Here is a 16792-nt window from a genome sequence, read left to right as displayed (position 1 = left end):
CAAATGTCTGTAACTCCAGTTCCAGGGGATCTGATGCCTTCTTCTGGCTTCTGCAGGCACAATGTGTACTTGGTGTATAGACATGCAGACAAAATACCCCTAAACAGAAAATAAGGAATAAGACCTCTAAAAACAAAGCTAACATTTGTTTTGTTTTGTTTTGTTTGAGACAGGGTTTCTCTCTGTAGCCTTGACTATCCTGGAACTTGCTTTGTAGACCAGACTGACCTCAAACTCACAGAGATTCTGCCTCCCAAGTGCTGGGATCAAAGGCATTCCCTGTTACCCTGTGGGAATTAATATTCATACATGACCTTCACTAAAACCTGCTCCCTCTGAGTGTGGTTCATGTGTTTCTGATGGAAGCTAGGAGGACATTTAAAAAATTATGCCAGGCAAGAAGTAAATTAGTAGATTATTGTTAAAAGTAGGTAAGTGAGTAGCAGTCGGGGACACTTAATAGGGTATTGATGGGTAAAGGGCAGTGGGAGAACCTAAGGAGAATTCCCAGTGAGTCTACCTTATGGCCAGCCTTAGACTACAAGTCATTCCTGGGAGTGTTGCAGTGTAGACTGCATGTACTAGGCAGTTTTAAACTCCTGAGCCGTGAAGGAAAACAGTTACTATTATGCTTTGCTTTAGGAAGAAGGGAAAGAGAGTCTCTGGATCCTTTCCTTAGGACCTACAAGGATAATGATGTGTGAGATTTACAAGCCACATGTAAATCCTTAGTGTAAAAATCTGTAGCTGGGTGGCTGTGGTGGTACATGTTTGTGAGCCAGGACTCGAGAGGCAGAGGAAGGATTGCTGCAAGTTTGAGGCCAGACTGGTCTCGGTTGTGAGTTCCAGGCCAGCCAGGGCTACATAGTGCGACCTTGTCTCCAAATAAATCAATAAGAATAAGAATTCAAGTTTGGATCTGACTTCAGACGGCTGGCTTCTATTCCTTGTCTCCTAACAATGTTTTTGCCCTTCTAGTATTCCTGTTTCTCATTGTTTATTGCATGAGGACTTCGCGGTAGAGCTTCAGGGCTTGTTTCTGTCACAGAACAAGAAAGAATGGAGGTGAGTGTCCGAAAGGAGCATCTAGAAGCATTTCCTTTATTTTTTTTCTTTTTAATCTGAAAGAGTTGCAGCTAGATATGTTTTTGATTGTTCTTTAAAATCATTACTGAAAGACAAGCTATTTTTGCACATATTGAGCGTCATTTACCTTGTTGCTCCCTAAGTCAGGGTTCTCAACCCAACCCTGGCACGGGGGGGGGGGGGGTGTCAAATGACCCTCTCACAGGGGTCACATATCAGATATTTACATTAGGAATAATAACAGTAGCAAACTTACAGTTATGAAGTAGCAATGAAAATAATTTTCTGGTTGGAGGTCACCACAGCTTGAGGAACTGTATTCAAGGGTCACCGTGTTAAGAAGGTTGAGAACCACTGTGCTAAATGCTCAGCAGCTAGCTATTCCTAGAAGTCGATGGTTGATTTCTGGTTTACTGGCTGTGTTGTTATTCTTCTTCCATAACTGTTTCCTCGCTAATAACATCAACCCACTAGCCTGTCAACCTTCAATTCTGCTAATAGAAAGAGGGCAGAGATCTACCATGCTGAGTACTCAATAAAGTGTGGTTTCCCTTGGGAAGGGTGGGAAAGTCCATATTAATGAGAGATGCTATTTGCCGTGAGATTTAAAAAGTAAGTAGAAACTTCCCAGGCATTCCATGTATTGCACTGGGGTACCAAGGCATGAAGTAGCGTGACCACTGCAGAGAACTGCAGATGTTCAGTTTGGTGGTTCTTTATTCATCTGGTTGGAATCAAACCTAAGGCATACTCTGCCCCTGCACTATACCCCTGGCCCTCGCTTCAGTGGAGACTTGAAGACAGAAGGTTGGCCGAGAAGGCATGGGTCATACATACATGGTAGTTTTTGTGTAATAGCCTGTGTAATTTAGAATTTATGTATTCTAAGTCTCTGTCCCCAACCCAAGTACATTGAAATACTTGGCATCCTTGTTTAAAAAAAAAAAAAAATCAATTGACCCTAAGTTTGGGTCAATGTCTAAGGTGGCTAATTTTTGTCCATTGCTTCATTTACATATTCTTGCATGGTTAATTATGTAAACAAGTATGTCTTGCAACTTCAAGATTGTGCTGGCTTTGTGGGATCCTTGTATTTGCATATCAAATATAGATTCAAATTCTTAAGTTTCTACAGACAACAACAACACTGTTGAGGTTGCATAATTTACAGAGATCAGTTTTGAGAGAGCAGACATCAATATTGACATTGCTAGTCTGTGAGCGTGGTGTAGTATGACTTTAAATTTTCCTCTCAGTGTTTTTAGATAATTTCCATTATAAAGTTCTCATACTTATTTTACTGAATGTGTTCCTCTGGTTATGTTCTTAATCCTGTTGTAAATGGAATGTTGTTGTTTATATGTATGTGGGGGATATGTGTATATGTATGTCTGTATGTATGTGGGTGTGTGTACGTAAATGTGTGTAAAGGCCAGAGGTTGATGTTGAGTGACTCTCTTGGTCACTCTCCACTTTACTTACTGAGGCAGGGTCCTCACTGATCCTGGAGCTCACCGGTTCTGCAAACCTAGCTAGATAGTTTGTCTTGGGGACCCTCTGTCTCCGCCTCACGAGTGCGGGGTCTGTAAGTAAGGTTGCCATACTCACTTGGATTTTATGTGGGTGCTGGGGCTCAGAACTTTAGTTTTCACATTTGCAAGGAAGCATTTCATTCACTGAGCCATCTCCCTAGCCTATATATATATTACATTGTTTTCTGTTAGTAGAGTGGGGCTGGTAGATCTTTATTTGGTGCAGTCTTGTCCTCCTGACACTTAAGATCTCCTACCCCTTGACACAGAAACACCCACCCCTCCAGGTGGTAGAAGACAATCCATGGGTTTCTAATTTGCATTAAAAGAACCTTGGGGCCGGGCAGTGGTGGCGCATGCCTTTAATCCCAGCACTCGGGAGGCAGAGGCAGGTGGATCTCTGTGAGTTCGAGGCCAGCCTGGTCTACAAGAGCTAGTTCCAGGACAGGAACCAAAAGCTACGGAGAAACCCTGTCTCAAAAAATCCAAAATAAAAAATAAAAAAAAAAAGAACCTTGGGGATTCTAAACTTAACACAGTGGAGGAAAGGGGCAGCTGAGATAATAGCTACCGCAGAATGGCAGCTGTGTGGCACCTTGTTATCCCTCGTCTTCTGTGCCCACCTGCTGTGATTGATTGTAAGTAACTGTTTTACAAGGTAGCTGCAAGGCTGCTATGAGAGAGGTTAGGAAGGGAATCTGAGTTCCCACAGTTGTGAAGTGGGATTGCAGGGGTTCAAACCCAGCTCCAGCTACTTCCAAACACCACATTCACTGATGGGAAGCTTGAGCTGAGATGGTGAGGTTGAGTGCAGTTACACTGAGAAAAACTGCCTGAAGAGAGCTGGAGCGGCCAGGCTCTGCTGGTCATGCATCTCAGTGTGTCCCTCCCCGCCTTCTGTCTGGAAGGGTGGTGATGATGGTCTTGAGCCCCAGGTTGTGAAGAATCAGCTGTGTGATGCAGTGTCTAGCTTGCTGGTATCTTCTTGTTTGGCAACTTCCTTTTTTAGACAGCTTTGTGACCTCCCTTCTGGCACACACAATATCTGGTTAGTTCTTTTGTTTGCTTGTCTGTCTGTTTGTTTGTTTGTTTGTTTCTAAATATAGCAGCCATTGCTGATTACTTTCTCCATTTCATTTGTTCTTCATACAGAATAAAAAGAACAAACCTGTTCATACTCTCTGGTTATTGTATCATTTTTGTTCTTGACCTTCCAGCCCTTAAAAAATGTCTTCTGCAAAGACTGGGGGGATAGCTCAGTAGGTAAACCGCTGGCTGTGCAAGCATGAAGACCTGAATCCAGATTTCTGGATGTGGTCAACCCGGACTGCGGTGAGACCTTGTCTCTCTCTCTCTCTTTAAATTATGGGGGTTGGAGAGATGCTCAGTGGTTAAGAGCACTTACCGCTCTTGCAGAAGACATGGATTCCATTCCCGGTACTCATAATAGGCAACCCACAACACTTACAGGCCTGTAACTACTTCCAGAGAATTCGGTGCCATCTTCTGGCCTCTACAGGCACTGCATGAATGTGGTACACATATATACACATGCAGGCAAAATACTCATACACATAAAAAGAAAATTAAAACCCCTTTGTAAAAATTAAAAAAAAAAAAACTCTTAAAGACTTTTTGTAGCCTTAACCATTTGTGTTTTATGCTCCACTAGGTTGTTCTTCCGGTGCACTAGAAGCAAGGCGAAGGGGAAGCGCTGGTGTGGGGACGTCCCGTGGCAGGTAGGATCACCCATCTGCTTTCTTTGTGTTGTGTTAAGACAGGGTAGTGAGCTGCTTTGACAGAGAGCACCCCCAAGCCCTGAGGAACTGCTGGTGTCTATCTTACTGCCTCTGAGAAAGCCCTGAAGAGCTGTGTGACTGCTCATTCCGAGAGCCACTGCAGTGGGCCAAGTTTCATCATTCGCCCCCCACCGCCCCATTTCACACAAGGGTTTTCCAGTGTCCTCAAAGTAGTCAGAATCCTCCTACTTAGGAAAAAGAGGTTAACGTCCCCATCTTTTTACAGATCAGTATTTACTTGATTTTGACATAACCTAAATGTAACTCTAAGGTTCCTAGACTATGAGAGGAGGAGTAGGAGAGGCCCTGCTCATATGCAGAGCCGGGGGACTAGACCTGGGAAGTGTGATGTCTGTGAGGGAGGGAGAGGTACACGTGTGGCTGTAAAGGTGCTTGGCTTGGGCCTCGCTTTCCTTTGGGCCCTGGAAAGAAGTGACCCTGTACAGAGAAGGAACAAGGCACCGAGAGAAACAGATTTGTTGTGAATTTGACATCTTTCTTACCTGCAGAAGTTATACTAGGCATGGATTGTGTTTGCTGTGTCTCCATTTCCTCCAAAAAGGCATTTTAGACAGAAGGGTGGCCTTGTTTTCCTTTACAGTGTACTGTTTTCATTGTCTGTAGGATCCTAATCCTAGAGAACATCATGGAACCAGCAAGCCTCCGCAGGCATCTGTTTTATTTTCTCATTCTCCCAGCCAGCCAAGAAACCCATTCAAGGTGCTTAATAATCAAAAAGCAGCTCCCTGGAAGCAGTTGGTCACAGGAGAAGGTGAGAGAAAGACAGGTAACAAGAAGCTGACAGAAAACGAAGACCAGCCCTGTGATCAAAAGAAAGAACAGAAACCCAAGTCTAACTGCAGCGTGGGGAAAGTCCCCTCCCCTGACCTGGTGACAGAAAGACAGTCTGGCGGTGTCAGGAAAGAACAAGAGGAGAAACTTCAGTCCCAAACTAAGAAGACTGAAGGAATGGCTTCCAAGCAAGGCCATGGAGATGCCCTTCAACAAACATGCGTGGTTCCTCAGATGTCAGCGAGTGAGAGTCGAGATGTCCCAGACATGCCAGAACCTCTGAGAGGAAAGGAAACCCAGCCTTTGCCTCAGAGCGTTCCTGGTCAGAACCCAAAAAGCAAGGCCCAGAAAGAAGGACACTTCAGCAGGGAGCAGTTCAGGAATGGGGAGGCCCAAAGCAGAACAGGGACAGATACCTCCAGAGCACAGGCCTCCCGGGAAGGAGCTCCTGGGCTTTGCTTGGGGAAGGTCCGCTATGCTGTCTCCAGCAGCGATGACAGTGAGGAAGAAGATGGTGTATCCAGTAGGCCTGAGTCCCCACTTCTCTTTGACTTGCCTGTGGACTCACAGAAGAGGGGGAACCTTTACCTTTCTGATCAGTGTGTGCAAAGGCAGATACCTGCTGCCTCAGGTGTCTCCAAGAAGGGCGAGTCTTCTGACCCAGCAGCCCAGCGTGCAAACCTTATAACACAGCTGAGGCAAAAGAAGGTGAGTGTTGGGTCTACAGTTATACTGCTTTTGCAGAAGACCCCGGTGCGGTTCCCAGCACCCACATCAGGTGACTCAAAACTGCCTGTAACCTCAGCTCCAGGGGATCTCATGCCTTTTTCTTGCCTCCTTGGGTACCTGCATCTACATGTGCATACTCACACACAGACACGTACAAATACATATAATTAAAAACAAACAAAATTTTAAAAAAAATGAAGGCAGGCCAGTCTTGACTTGTGCTTTGTCTCTGAAGCAGTGGTTCTTTGCCTGTGAGTCACGGCCCTGGTGTGGATGGAAGGACCCTTTTACCTTGGTCATCTAAGACCATTGGATATTTACATTAGGATTCATGACAGTAGCAAAATTACACTTATGAAGTAGAGATGAAAATAATTTTACGGTTGGGGTCACCACAGCATTAGGAAGGTTGAGAAGCACTGCCCTGAGGTTAGGGTGTGTGCAGCTGGTAGACCCTCACAGAACTGAGTAGCTTCCTGAGAGGGCTTTATAGGTGGCCGTTTAATACTTGCCTTTCCTATGTTTAGGCTTAGGCAGCTAGTTGGGGTTTTGTTTAGCTTTTTAATCCTGGTTTTTACATTCATAATTACAAGATATTTTTAGAATTTCAGCATGCTAAGCCATTTGAATCTGAAGTTGTCCTTTATTAACTTGAGAGGCCAGTTCCGTTTGATAGTATCTGTTTTTTTTAGGGCACGCTGGCTGCAGTGAATATCCAGGCTCTCCCTGACAAGGGTGAGAAGTTGCTGAAGCAAATCCAGGCATTGGAGGATGACCTCAGTGCCCTGGCTCTCTCCCCAGATCAAGGTAAGACGGTTTGCCCCAGAACTCCGTGCTTGTGAACTTGATAGAGACATTTTGATAAAGGTTGTTCTCTTTTTTTCCTGTTTTAGTGTTTGCTTCTGATCTTTCTTCTAATGATCCTATTGTTTATAAAAGCATTCCTACTTCCTGTGGCCTGAGCACAGTTGAAGTGAAGCCTCTCCTGACTGCGTCTGCATTGCCCCTGCTTGTTTCTCTCGCTTTAATCTGCTCTTCCCTTGTCTGTCGAGCAGGAGCTAAGGAGAACTGTAGCTCTCGGGAACCACAGCAGAGTGACCGCACCAAAACTGTTGCTGAGCCTCCACGCTCTGTGCCTCCCCAGCCCCTTCCCACTCAGGATGGCCAGCTTGCAGGCTCTCTAGGACTAAAGGCAGGCTGCCAGGGCACTCCTGAAGGATCAAGCCAGTACTCAAGAGGTGAGAGTCGAGGATTCAACCCTACTGTGACGAGCTGATGCTGTAGTTATGTGCTACCTAGCAGGTGTCTTTGTGCCCACTAGAAGGGGCAGCCATTTTTGAATAGAAAGTTGCACATGTGTTGGAGACCTTGATTTTCCTTGATTTTTCTATAGAGCCTGGAACAGCTGTTTTAGGTCTCTGAGGCTAGGGACTGCTTACTGCCGTATACCATGTGCCCATCCACCGACCCAGAGGTCGGCACACAGGATAATGATGTGTGTGAAAACTAACTTATTATGAGGAAGGTGGAGCAGCAGCTGTGGTTTTTAATCTGTCCCCATATGAGAGGTGGGGCTTGCACTGAAGCAGAACAGAATGGTGTGAGTGGCAGCCAATGATTTACAGACACACAGAAAGCAATAATTCCCTGGTTAGCTAAGTTCCCATTGCGAACTTTGCAGACAACTCTGCAGCTCCGAAGCAGTCTTGGCTTTTTTTTTTTTTTTTTGTTTGTTTGTTTTAATATTTATTTATTTACTTATTTATTATGTATACCATATTCTGTTTTGCTTGTATGCCTGCAGGCCAGAAGAGGGCACCAGACCTCATTACAGATGGTTGTGAGCCACCATGTGGTTGCTGGGAATTGAACTCAGAACCTTTGGAAGAGCAGTCAGTGCTCTTAACCGCTGAGCCATCTCTCCAGCCCTGTTTTTTTATTTTTTTGATACAGGGTCTCACTGTGTATCCCTGACTGGCCTGGGACTTGCTGTGAGGACTAGGTTGGCCTCATGTTCAAGGAGATCCTCCTGCCTCTGCCTCCCGAGTGCTGGGACTAAAGGTGTGCGCCTCCACACCCAGTTCCCAGTCTTCACTGTGCTATCTGAAGACTTGGTTTACCAGTCAGGAGCTGGGAGTGGAAGCTGCCTGGCAGAAATTAGAACAGCAAAGGCAGTTCTCTCCCAGTGAGAACCACTAGAGCCCTAAAACCTTGAAGGGCAGCGTTGCTAGGGAGTGTCTGATAGATGGAGTGGTGTTTGAACTTAGGGGCATTGAGACAGCACATGCTCACATAGCATAACAGTCTTGGCTGCTTGTTATTCCGTTCCATGACAGTGACGAAGCCACCTAGAGAAACATTAAATTATTGCAGGTTATTGAGGTAAAAGAGCATGTGATAAGTCTTGGAAAGAATTCTAATAAGACAGTTTTAAGGCAGTTTAGAACTTAAAGTTTCCTGTTATCTAGAAACCTTGTACCAGAATGCTTTCCCCCCAGAAGTGCGAACAGCTTGGGTAGCTTATCCTTGTGGGATGAGAGGGCAAACAGTATATTAGGATACACAGTCAGCTGGTGACCTGCACCTCAGGGGTCAACTTTCTGTCTGCACAGAGGACTTCGTGCATCGCTTTTACTCTCACTGGCTTTTCAGCTTTGAACCCAGAGACCTTTGCTTCCAGCATGACCTTTTTGTCCACTCCTTTTCAGAACTGAAAAACAGATATCAAAAGTCCCAGAGACCTGGCTGAAGATGTAACTCAGTGGTAGTGCTTGCCTGTCCTGTCCAAGGCCTCGAGTACGATCTTCAGCTCTAGACAAGGATTAGAAATTATAGTTCATGTGGTTAAGCAAACAGAATGGGAGTGGAGAAGCTTGGGAGGTTAGTAGAGTCTTGGGGTAGGAATTTTCACTCAATACAGATCCATCATTTGGCAAATAATTACATTTTTGAGGCTCTATCCAGAATATGATACTTGACTTGCTTTTTTTTTTTTTGAGAGTCAGGGTCTCATGTATCTTATATTGTATGGTGCAGCGGATCAAATGCATGTATACAAGGCAGGCATTATACTCTACTATACACACAACTGCACTACATCCTCATCCCTCGGGTCATGGCACTTGACATCTTTGGATAACGCTTGTCTGTTCACAGGCAATATGAACCAACATCGCCTTTATAATGTATGGAAGATCACAAGTGAAGCCATTGATGAACTGCATCGGTCACTGGAGTCTTGTCCTGATGAAACAGCAGTGGCAGAAGACCCAGCTGGCTTGAAGGTGAGCCAGGAAGACTAGCAGTGTAGAGTGTCCAGCGTCCTGCAGATAAATGCCTTAGTGGCTTCTCCTGTAGTTGCCGGTTGTTATTTGTCATGTTCTGCTGGGGATGGAGGTACACAAAACAAATGTGACCCTAGACAGATAAAGAGCACCCTGCAGTGTGTCATAGGCCACATATATAAAGTCCAAAAGGAACTCGGAATAAGAGAAACATCATCTGGGTCAGTAAGTACTTTTATGCCTTAAAAAAATTGCAGCTATTTAGAGAGCAAAGAGGATAGGAACAACCCAGGACAGTGAGGTGGTGGTGAGGGAGTGGTATGCACGAATGATGAATGGCTGTCATCCTCCCCGAACTGGGGGAGCAGGTGATGCCCCTGAGTCAGGAGAAGCCCTTGCAGTGGAGCCTGGCGTTGGCAAGTGAACTTAGGTGTGAATGCTCAAGATGCACTCTGCACTTGTGGCCACTTTGTGAAGAAGAGCGGATGCTTTGTGAAGTTCATACTCTCCCAGAGTGCAAGGGAAACGGGAACACAGAAGGACTGGGGGGAAGTCACTAGCTCAAGGGCTACAACAACCTGTGACCAGCGTTCCATACTGGGCTGTTAGGCAGAGAGAAGAGTCAAGTATAAGGATCATGAAAAAGACAGAAAGGCTAGTAAAAGCCGAGTGGCCATCAGAGGTTTGGTTGCAAAAAAAAAAAAAAAAAAAAAAAAAACCTGACTTCTAATTGAGAGGACAAACATGGGCTTTTAGTGGGTGTGGAGACACGGACAGGAGCGTCCGTCTGACTAGAGGTGCCAATCATTAGCTGTAGCCAAGGCGTCAGTGTAGCAAATGGGAGAAACGGTGACTTGTGGCAACAGCTAGACTACAGAGGGCTCCCCTGTGTGAAGGAAGAGTGGAATGAAGCCAGGGTCCGCCATAGCCTTCGTAGGAATTCAGTCTGACGTTTGACTTGTTTTTGTCAGGTCCCTTTGCTTCTCCACCAGAAGCAGGCATTAGCATGGTTACTGTGGCGGGAAAGTCAGAAACCACAAGGAGGGATTCTGGGTAAGTATGTATTCTGATGAGAGCCAACAGTTGCGGGATTCTTAAGCACTCGGTTAGCCTGGCTGCATTGTTTCATTGAATGTCACAACACTGTGAGGAAGGTGTGTCCACTGTTTTCAGATGGGAAGCTAAAGTGTAGAAACGTTAAGAACTTGGTTGAAAATACAAAGCCTACTAGAGGAAGTCTTGGCAGCCAACGTTAGCTGCCTCTGACCAAGCAGAGGGTTTATTCCTTGCTGGCTCCACAGTCTCTAGAAGCTGTGGAACATGAGACTGGGGGCCTGCATTCCAGGAACACAGGCCATTGCCACAAATATCAAACTGGTCATGACTTTGCTGTGAGTGTTGAAGGAAGCTAAGGCCACCCAGTGTCAGGTCTGTGTGCCCTGGGTTCAGAGATCTGTAGTAGAACCCATAACATCTAGTCCATCCCAAGATTATAACTTCCACAAATCAGCAGAAGGCTCACGGGACAAAATCCTGGGAGCAGTCTTTGGGTCACACTTACATCCAAGTAGTAGGTTGGAGAATGTTTCCAGTCATCAAAGCATTCTGGAACCTCAGTGCCCACGGGAGTTTTCTAGGAGCTCGTTACATAGGCCGTTTCATCCCAGTAGACACCAAGGTTCCATCCTTCGGAAGGAAAGGCGCTGTTTGTCACAGAACCACATCATATACAAATGGTATGGGCAGAGTGAGTCCCTCCTTCATTCTGAGATGTGAGAGTCTTCCTTACATGTTCCCTCCAGAGGCTAAGGGCAGCCTAACCTAACGTTGGGAGCAGGCCTCTCAGGTCGGTAGACAGGCTGCCCACACTGACTCCTGGGCTGTGGCAGAAGCAGAGCTTGAATCCTAGCCCATGTGCTCACATTTTACTTCTGCTTGAGCACAGTGATTATTTTGAATGAACCTAGCAACCTGAGTGAGCCTGTGTGTCACATGTGGTGTGAAGAATAAGTTAGGTAAACTCAGTGACTGGTACAGGGACAGTGCATGACACAGACAATGTCAGGACTAGTGAGTTGGCTCAGCAACCAACACGTGTAAAAGTCTGCTGACCTGAGCTTGATTTTTGGAATTCATGTAAAAAGTGGAATGAGAAAACTGATTCCACACATGTGTCTTGGTATGTGATGCGCTCATGTGCACACACGCACACACACAATGCATGCATATATGCACACGCACACGTATGTATATAATGTGTTCAGTTCTGGCCTTTGGTAGATAAAAGAAGTGCATGGCAGACTGTTGGAGCCGTAGCAGCATCAGTAGAGTAGGTGATAGGGTATGTTATCTCGACATTGCTGCTTTTGGAAGTAACAGCAAGACCAAACGACATGGAACTAAGAGTCACTCAATCCACTGTAACAGAGAAACTGGGGTAGAGCAAGATCTAACTATTGCCTTCTGAGTGTCTAACCTAGCTCTCCATATAAAATAGCAGATCATTTTTGCAAAAGCAAAGACCCCACTGGGTCAGGAAGCTGGTAGGAATAGAGAGTGGGTCAGTTTCTGCCAGAGGAGTCTTCTGAAGTTGTGTTGACTCTCTGTGTCTTATTTTCCAGCGGATGATATGGGCTTAGGAAAAACCCTGACAATGATTGCACTCATCCTAACCAAGAAGAATCAGGAGAAAAGCAAGGAAGAGGACAGAAGCATGACTGTGACGTGGCTTTCCAAGAATGGTAAATCTAAGCACCTTCTGCTGTTTCCAACCTTATTTGAACCAACAGAGGGAGATTTTCAAGCCACTAGAGAAACATCTAATTAATCTGTTAGAAAACCGCGTTGGCTACTTTCCTGTGTTTTTTTTTTAATGCTGAATATGCCAGCTAATGACTCCCCCCACCATTTATTTAAACTTAGAAAAAGTTTTCTGGAGGTAAAAGGGTTAGTTCAAAAACAGTAATTACTGTCTTCTGTTGATGGTGGGAATAAACTCTCAGGTAGATCCAAATTAATGTGCTTTTTAAAGGGTGAATATTCAAAATGCTCAGTTGTTCAACAATTGAATATATATCATTGAATAGAACATATCTTCATGAAGATGCTATATATTATCTGTTAATGCTGTAAATTACTGTGAACACGAATACAGGTCCTGCTTTGCTGTGTGGGCAGAAGGATGTGTTCTGCTCTCGGGGCCCATGGTAAACACTGTTGCAGCTGGGCCTCCACCCTTGCTGTGCAGCACACAGCACACGTGGAGATGAGGAGCAGTGTGTATCACTAGATGATTCCAAATAGCATTGACTTGACTTGGAAGAGGCTTTTCCTACTTACATATGGGCTCTATTTTCACGTAGTTTTTGGTGTGTGTGTGTGTGTATATATATGTGTGTATTTTTTAATTATNATTTTTTTTTTGGTTTTTTTTTTTTTTTTTTTTTTTTTTTTTTTTTTTTGAGACAGGGTTTCTCTGTGTAACAGCTCTTTGGCGGTTCTGGAACTCACTTTGTAGACCAGACTGGACTCTAACTCACAGAGATCTACCTGCCTCTGCCTCCTGAGTTCTGGGATTAAAGGTGTGCGCCATAACCGCCTGACCTTGTATTTACATTTTAATATGGAAGTCCATTAAATTAAGATTTTCATTGGAAAAACACCAATAATTCCCTGTAGTTAATCATCTCAGGAGGCCTTAGGAAAAGGCCGGCTCCCACTTCTGGCCACTGTGAAAAAGCATTACTCTTTAGACGGCCGCACGCTGCCCACTTTTCTCCCTGTCTTTACACTCAGAATCTACATTTTTATAGGAGAAAATAAATAATTAAGTGCTTTGGTTTAAATTTGCTTCCACTTCCTATTCCATTTGCTTTGTGTAGAAATAAAACAGTAGTTAAAAATATTGATTGAAGGGATAAAGTCAGTCAAGAAGAAGTTACTGCTCAAGGCTGTTCAATAAATATAACTAGTTATTGCTCTCCCCCACTCAAGACTCCTCTGTTTTTACCTCCAACGGAACACTAATTGTCTGCCCCGCTTCCCTGATCCATCACTGGGAGAAAGAAGTAAAGAAACGTGTGCACAGCAACAAACTCAGAATCTGTCTCTACCATGGGCCAAACAGAAGTCGGCAAGCCAGAGTGTAAGTCAGGAGTGCTTGGACGCATCTGCAACCCTTCTAAGAGTCCTTTTGCCTTTCTGCTTGCCCGTGTCTTCTCTTTGTCAGGCTAATGATGTGTGAAATTTTCAGTCTCCTTGTCAGACAGCCTGCGCTCAGATTCCTTTCAGTGGTTTTACTTTGCTGCCTACTGGTCACTCCCTTGCCAAAGCTGCAGTGTGAGTGGCTTGCAGTGCCTGAGCTGCCTCCAGGTGGCTGCCGCATCCCCTGCTAAACCCTGGGGAATGGAGAGCTGAGGTCTAATTCTAGAACTCATTTTCCATTTCCCTGAGTGTGAAAGGAAGCACCTAGTCTTGCACGCTGTCTCGTGGCATCTGTCATCCGCCTACTGTAGGCCGTGTGCATGTGTGAGTGTTTATGCTGCATTTTCATACATAAACGAGTCCAAAAGTTTAGACTTGAGAGTTTTAGGAGCAGAATTGTTAGACTTAAGTAAAAATTTTTGAAAGGGGATGGATGGGCAGGAGAAAAGATCACCCCAGATGTTAATCTGTATCTTATTTTTCTGGAGGGTGTTGGCTTCAATTTTCTTTCCAATACAGGGGGGAGGGGGGATTGAATACTTGGAGCATTCTGGGTAAGCACCTACCACTGAACTACATCTAGACCTGCCTGTTAATGGAAAGGAACTGTTTTCTGTTTTTAACTGGGATGTGTAAATCTGAGGCAAATACTTGCTGTTTAACCAAGGATGAGAGCATTGCTGTTCCTCCTCCCATGTGGGCGCTCTCCAGCCTTTGCTACTGGATATTTTGTGTCCTCCAAGACTGTACAGTTGTCATCCAGGGTCAAGTACCAGATTGGTGACTTTTATTTTTAAATGTTTTTTTAATTTTAAAGGTTTATTTATTTTTTAATTTTTAAAGATGTGTTTATTTAATGTTTATGAGTGTTATATATGTGCACCACATGCATGCAGGTACCTGTAGAGACCAGAAGAGGGCATCAGAGTCTCTGAAACTGGAGTTACCGATAGTTACTAGCCACACAGTGTGCTGGATAGCAGCAAGTGCTCCTAACCTGAGCCATCTTGAAAGTCTGACCTTAATCTGAAAACACACCTGTTGTCATGGTCAGTGCACTCCTGGCAGGATGCAGCCTTTGCTGTCGCCTGCTTCTGCCCTGGAGCCTTAGAAACAATTGGAGCTCACTTGATTTGCACTTTGAGCACAACGGGCTTGTACTTAGAGACATCAGTCACTTATATTTTATGCTGAGGATTCATAGACAGTACTGCCATTTGGAATTAGGTGTATCATTTTACACCTAAAGAGTTTATTGCTGTCTCTGAGGTACATGATATTAAATCTATTCAAATACGATTCCTGCCTTTCCTTGGAGCCTTTGTCTGTAAATAATGTAGGAGGTGAGCTGATCGCTTACTAAGTGAAGCTCAGAAACCCAGCCCGAGTTAATGGGTTTTCACAGACCTGTTGTAAAGTGGTAGTGAGAAGGGACCGTTGGCATCGCCCACCTCAGATCATTAGGTACCAGTTTCCAACCCTGCCCTACTCTGTTCTGACCAGGCCATTGCAGACTTCCTGTGACTGCAGCTAGAGATTTTCTTTTCTAACTCACTGGGTGGGAAGAGTTCTGGCTACAGTGAACATACTGTAGTAAAAATGGTCACGTTGGTAAGAGGTAGCAAACTGGCAGAAAAACCTGCCTCATAGTTCATATGTTCATACACACAGAGGGACAGGGAGAGTGCATGTGTGTACCAAGGACATGATTACTCAGTGTCAGTGCTGCTTCCGTTTCTTCCTGCCCTATGTTTTGTTTCTGCAGTACTGGGAGTTGAACCCAGAGCCTTGAGCATACTAGGCAAGCACCCTACCATTGAGGTATTCTTCCTCTCCAGTTCTCTGGGCCTTTTTATAAAGAAGTCAACTCTGCCTGTGGCAGGCTCCAGGAGGAATTGTTTACTGTTTGCTTTGTATTGTATCCATGCAGCCTCTCTACATACGACATCGTGATTACTACTTACAGCCTTCTGGCCAAGGAGATTCCCACAACGAAGCAAGAGGGAGAGGTCCCAGGTTCAAACCTCAGTGTGGAGGTGAGGCTTGGGGATGCCAGGGAGGAGAGGCTTAGGATGCCAGCAGGATGAGGCTTGGGGATGCCAGGGAAGTGGAGGTGGGGGCACACGTAGTCTAATGGGAGAGATAGCAAAGGTATTTTCCTGCAAGGAGAAGAATCTTCCAGATATTCCACCTGTGGACACGAGTCTTTCTTCCCACTGCTCTTAACCTGGCCAAGCACCCAGTGATAAATTAGTACTTGGCACAGAGTTCAGCTGTTTTTAGGACTAAAGGAACATGCCCTGTAGTTGTGGTAGTGATAATCACACATGGATGCAGAAGAGTCTCATTCGCTGTTTTCAGCTCTGTGGGGGTATACTCTCTTGTATTTTAGTTTAGTGTATGTGAGTGTGTGTTACCCTGTATTGCCTGCCTTTCCTCTGCCTCCAGAAAGGGCCTTGTAAATAATAGGGCTGCAGGGTGGAGACTGAAGGATGACCTTGAAAAGTTCTTAGTTCGTAGGCAGATTCAGGGACTCTTGGCTGATGTGCAGGCTTTATTGTATAATTTTGTAAGGATTTCTCTATTTTGGGTGATTTATAGAGTATTTCCCCAGCTCACAACCAACCTCAGTGCCTTTCCATGGCTCTTGAGATAAACCCCAAATTCTATTACCTAATGTCAGGTACCTTCCAGTCTTGCCCTCTCTCTGGCCTTCATCTCTCCTCACCTGCTCCCTCCCCGTGGCACTGCACACTCTGCACACCATCACACCTGCCACCGTCTGGTTCTCTCTAGATAGTGCTTAGCCACCCCCCTTTCCTCGGGTACATCTTCCCTAAGCTCTTTCAGGAAGCCTTTCTGCACTGTTCTGTTCATCGTTTGGATGAGTCTTCCTGGCTTCTGGTGCTCACTCGGTTGTGGCTGTTCAGCTTGGTGGTGGGGGGGGGGGATGGGGAGCTCTGCCGTGTGGGGAGGAGAGGAAGTCCTGGTGCAGCAGACTTCCTCCGCCCTGTAGTGAGTGACTTCTGTATAGACTTCATGCTCTGCCTGCATCTTTCCCTGTTGCTGGAGTTTGAGTTCCCTGAGTGTGTGAGCTGGCCTTTATATTTTTGGCTTAGCATCTTACAACTCAAAATAGGCTTGTAGTCAATTTCGTGGATATATTTTAATAAGCGAGTGAATTTTCAGCCTTCTACCTAGTGTGTTCCTGGCCAAACATTGCTAATACTGCTGAATCTGGGTTGAAAGAATAAATGAAAACTCAAACTACAAAGCATTTTACCCTTGGGATTTTAAGTTCAGAGACAGACTCTTAAGTGGCCATTTATTTGAACTTTTTGAGAAGTTCGCCCTTGGTTTCTGAACT

General features: G+C 45.1%; 1 protein-coding gene across 4 annotated transcripts in view; it reads left to right on the top strand.

The window, feature by feature from the left end:
• Window positions 1-16792, top strand: part of Ttf2 (transcription termination factor 2) — a 32129-nt gene that overhangs the window by 1169 nt on the left and 14168 nt on the right. For 2 of the 4 annotated variants that reach the window (XR_007594500.1, XM_050157522.1), the window contains exons 3-12: window positions 979-1065; window positions 4291-4357; window positions 5042-5917; window positions 6631-6745; window positions 6994-7176; window positions 9095-9222; window positions 10194-10275; window positions 11844-11963; window positions 13216-13366; window positions 15356-15461. Coding sequence is in view for 3 of the 4 variants with exons in the window: in XM_050157522.1 (XP_050013479.1) it covers window positions 979-1065; window positions 4291-4357; window positions 5042-5917; window positions 6631-6745; window positions 6994-7176; window positions 9095-9222; window positions 10194-10275; window positions 11844-11963; window positions 13216-13366; window positions 15356-15461 (1915 nt within the window). In the remaining variant the exon portion in view is untranslated. The remainder of the gene's footprint in view (window positions 1-978; window positions 1066-4290; window positions 4358-5041; window positions 5918-6630; window positions 6746-6993; window positions 7177-9094; window positions 9223-10193; window positions 10276-11843; window positions 11964-13215; window positions 13367-15355; window positions 15462-16792) is intronic. The other 2 variants (XM_050157524.1, XM_050157523.1) reach the window with 2 other exon arrangements.

Source organism: Alexandromys fortis, unplaced genomic scaffold (assembly GCF_014885135.2).
Source record: "Alexandromys fortis isolate MF-2015 unplaced genomic scaffold, M_Fortis_MF-2015_v1.1 scaffold_78, whole genome shotgun sequence".
In the NCBI taxonomy this organism is placed as follows: Eukaryota; Metazoa; Chordata; class Mammalia; order Rodentia; family Cricetidae; genus Alexandromys; species Alexandromys fortis.
This window is presented reverse-complemented; position numbering and strand designations above follow the sequence as displayed.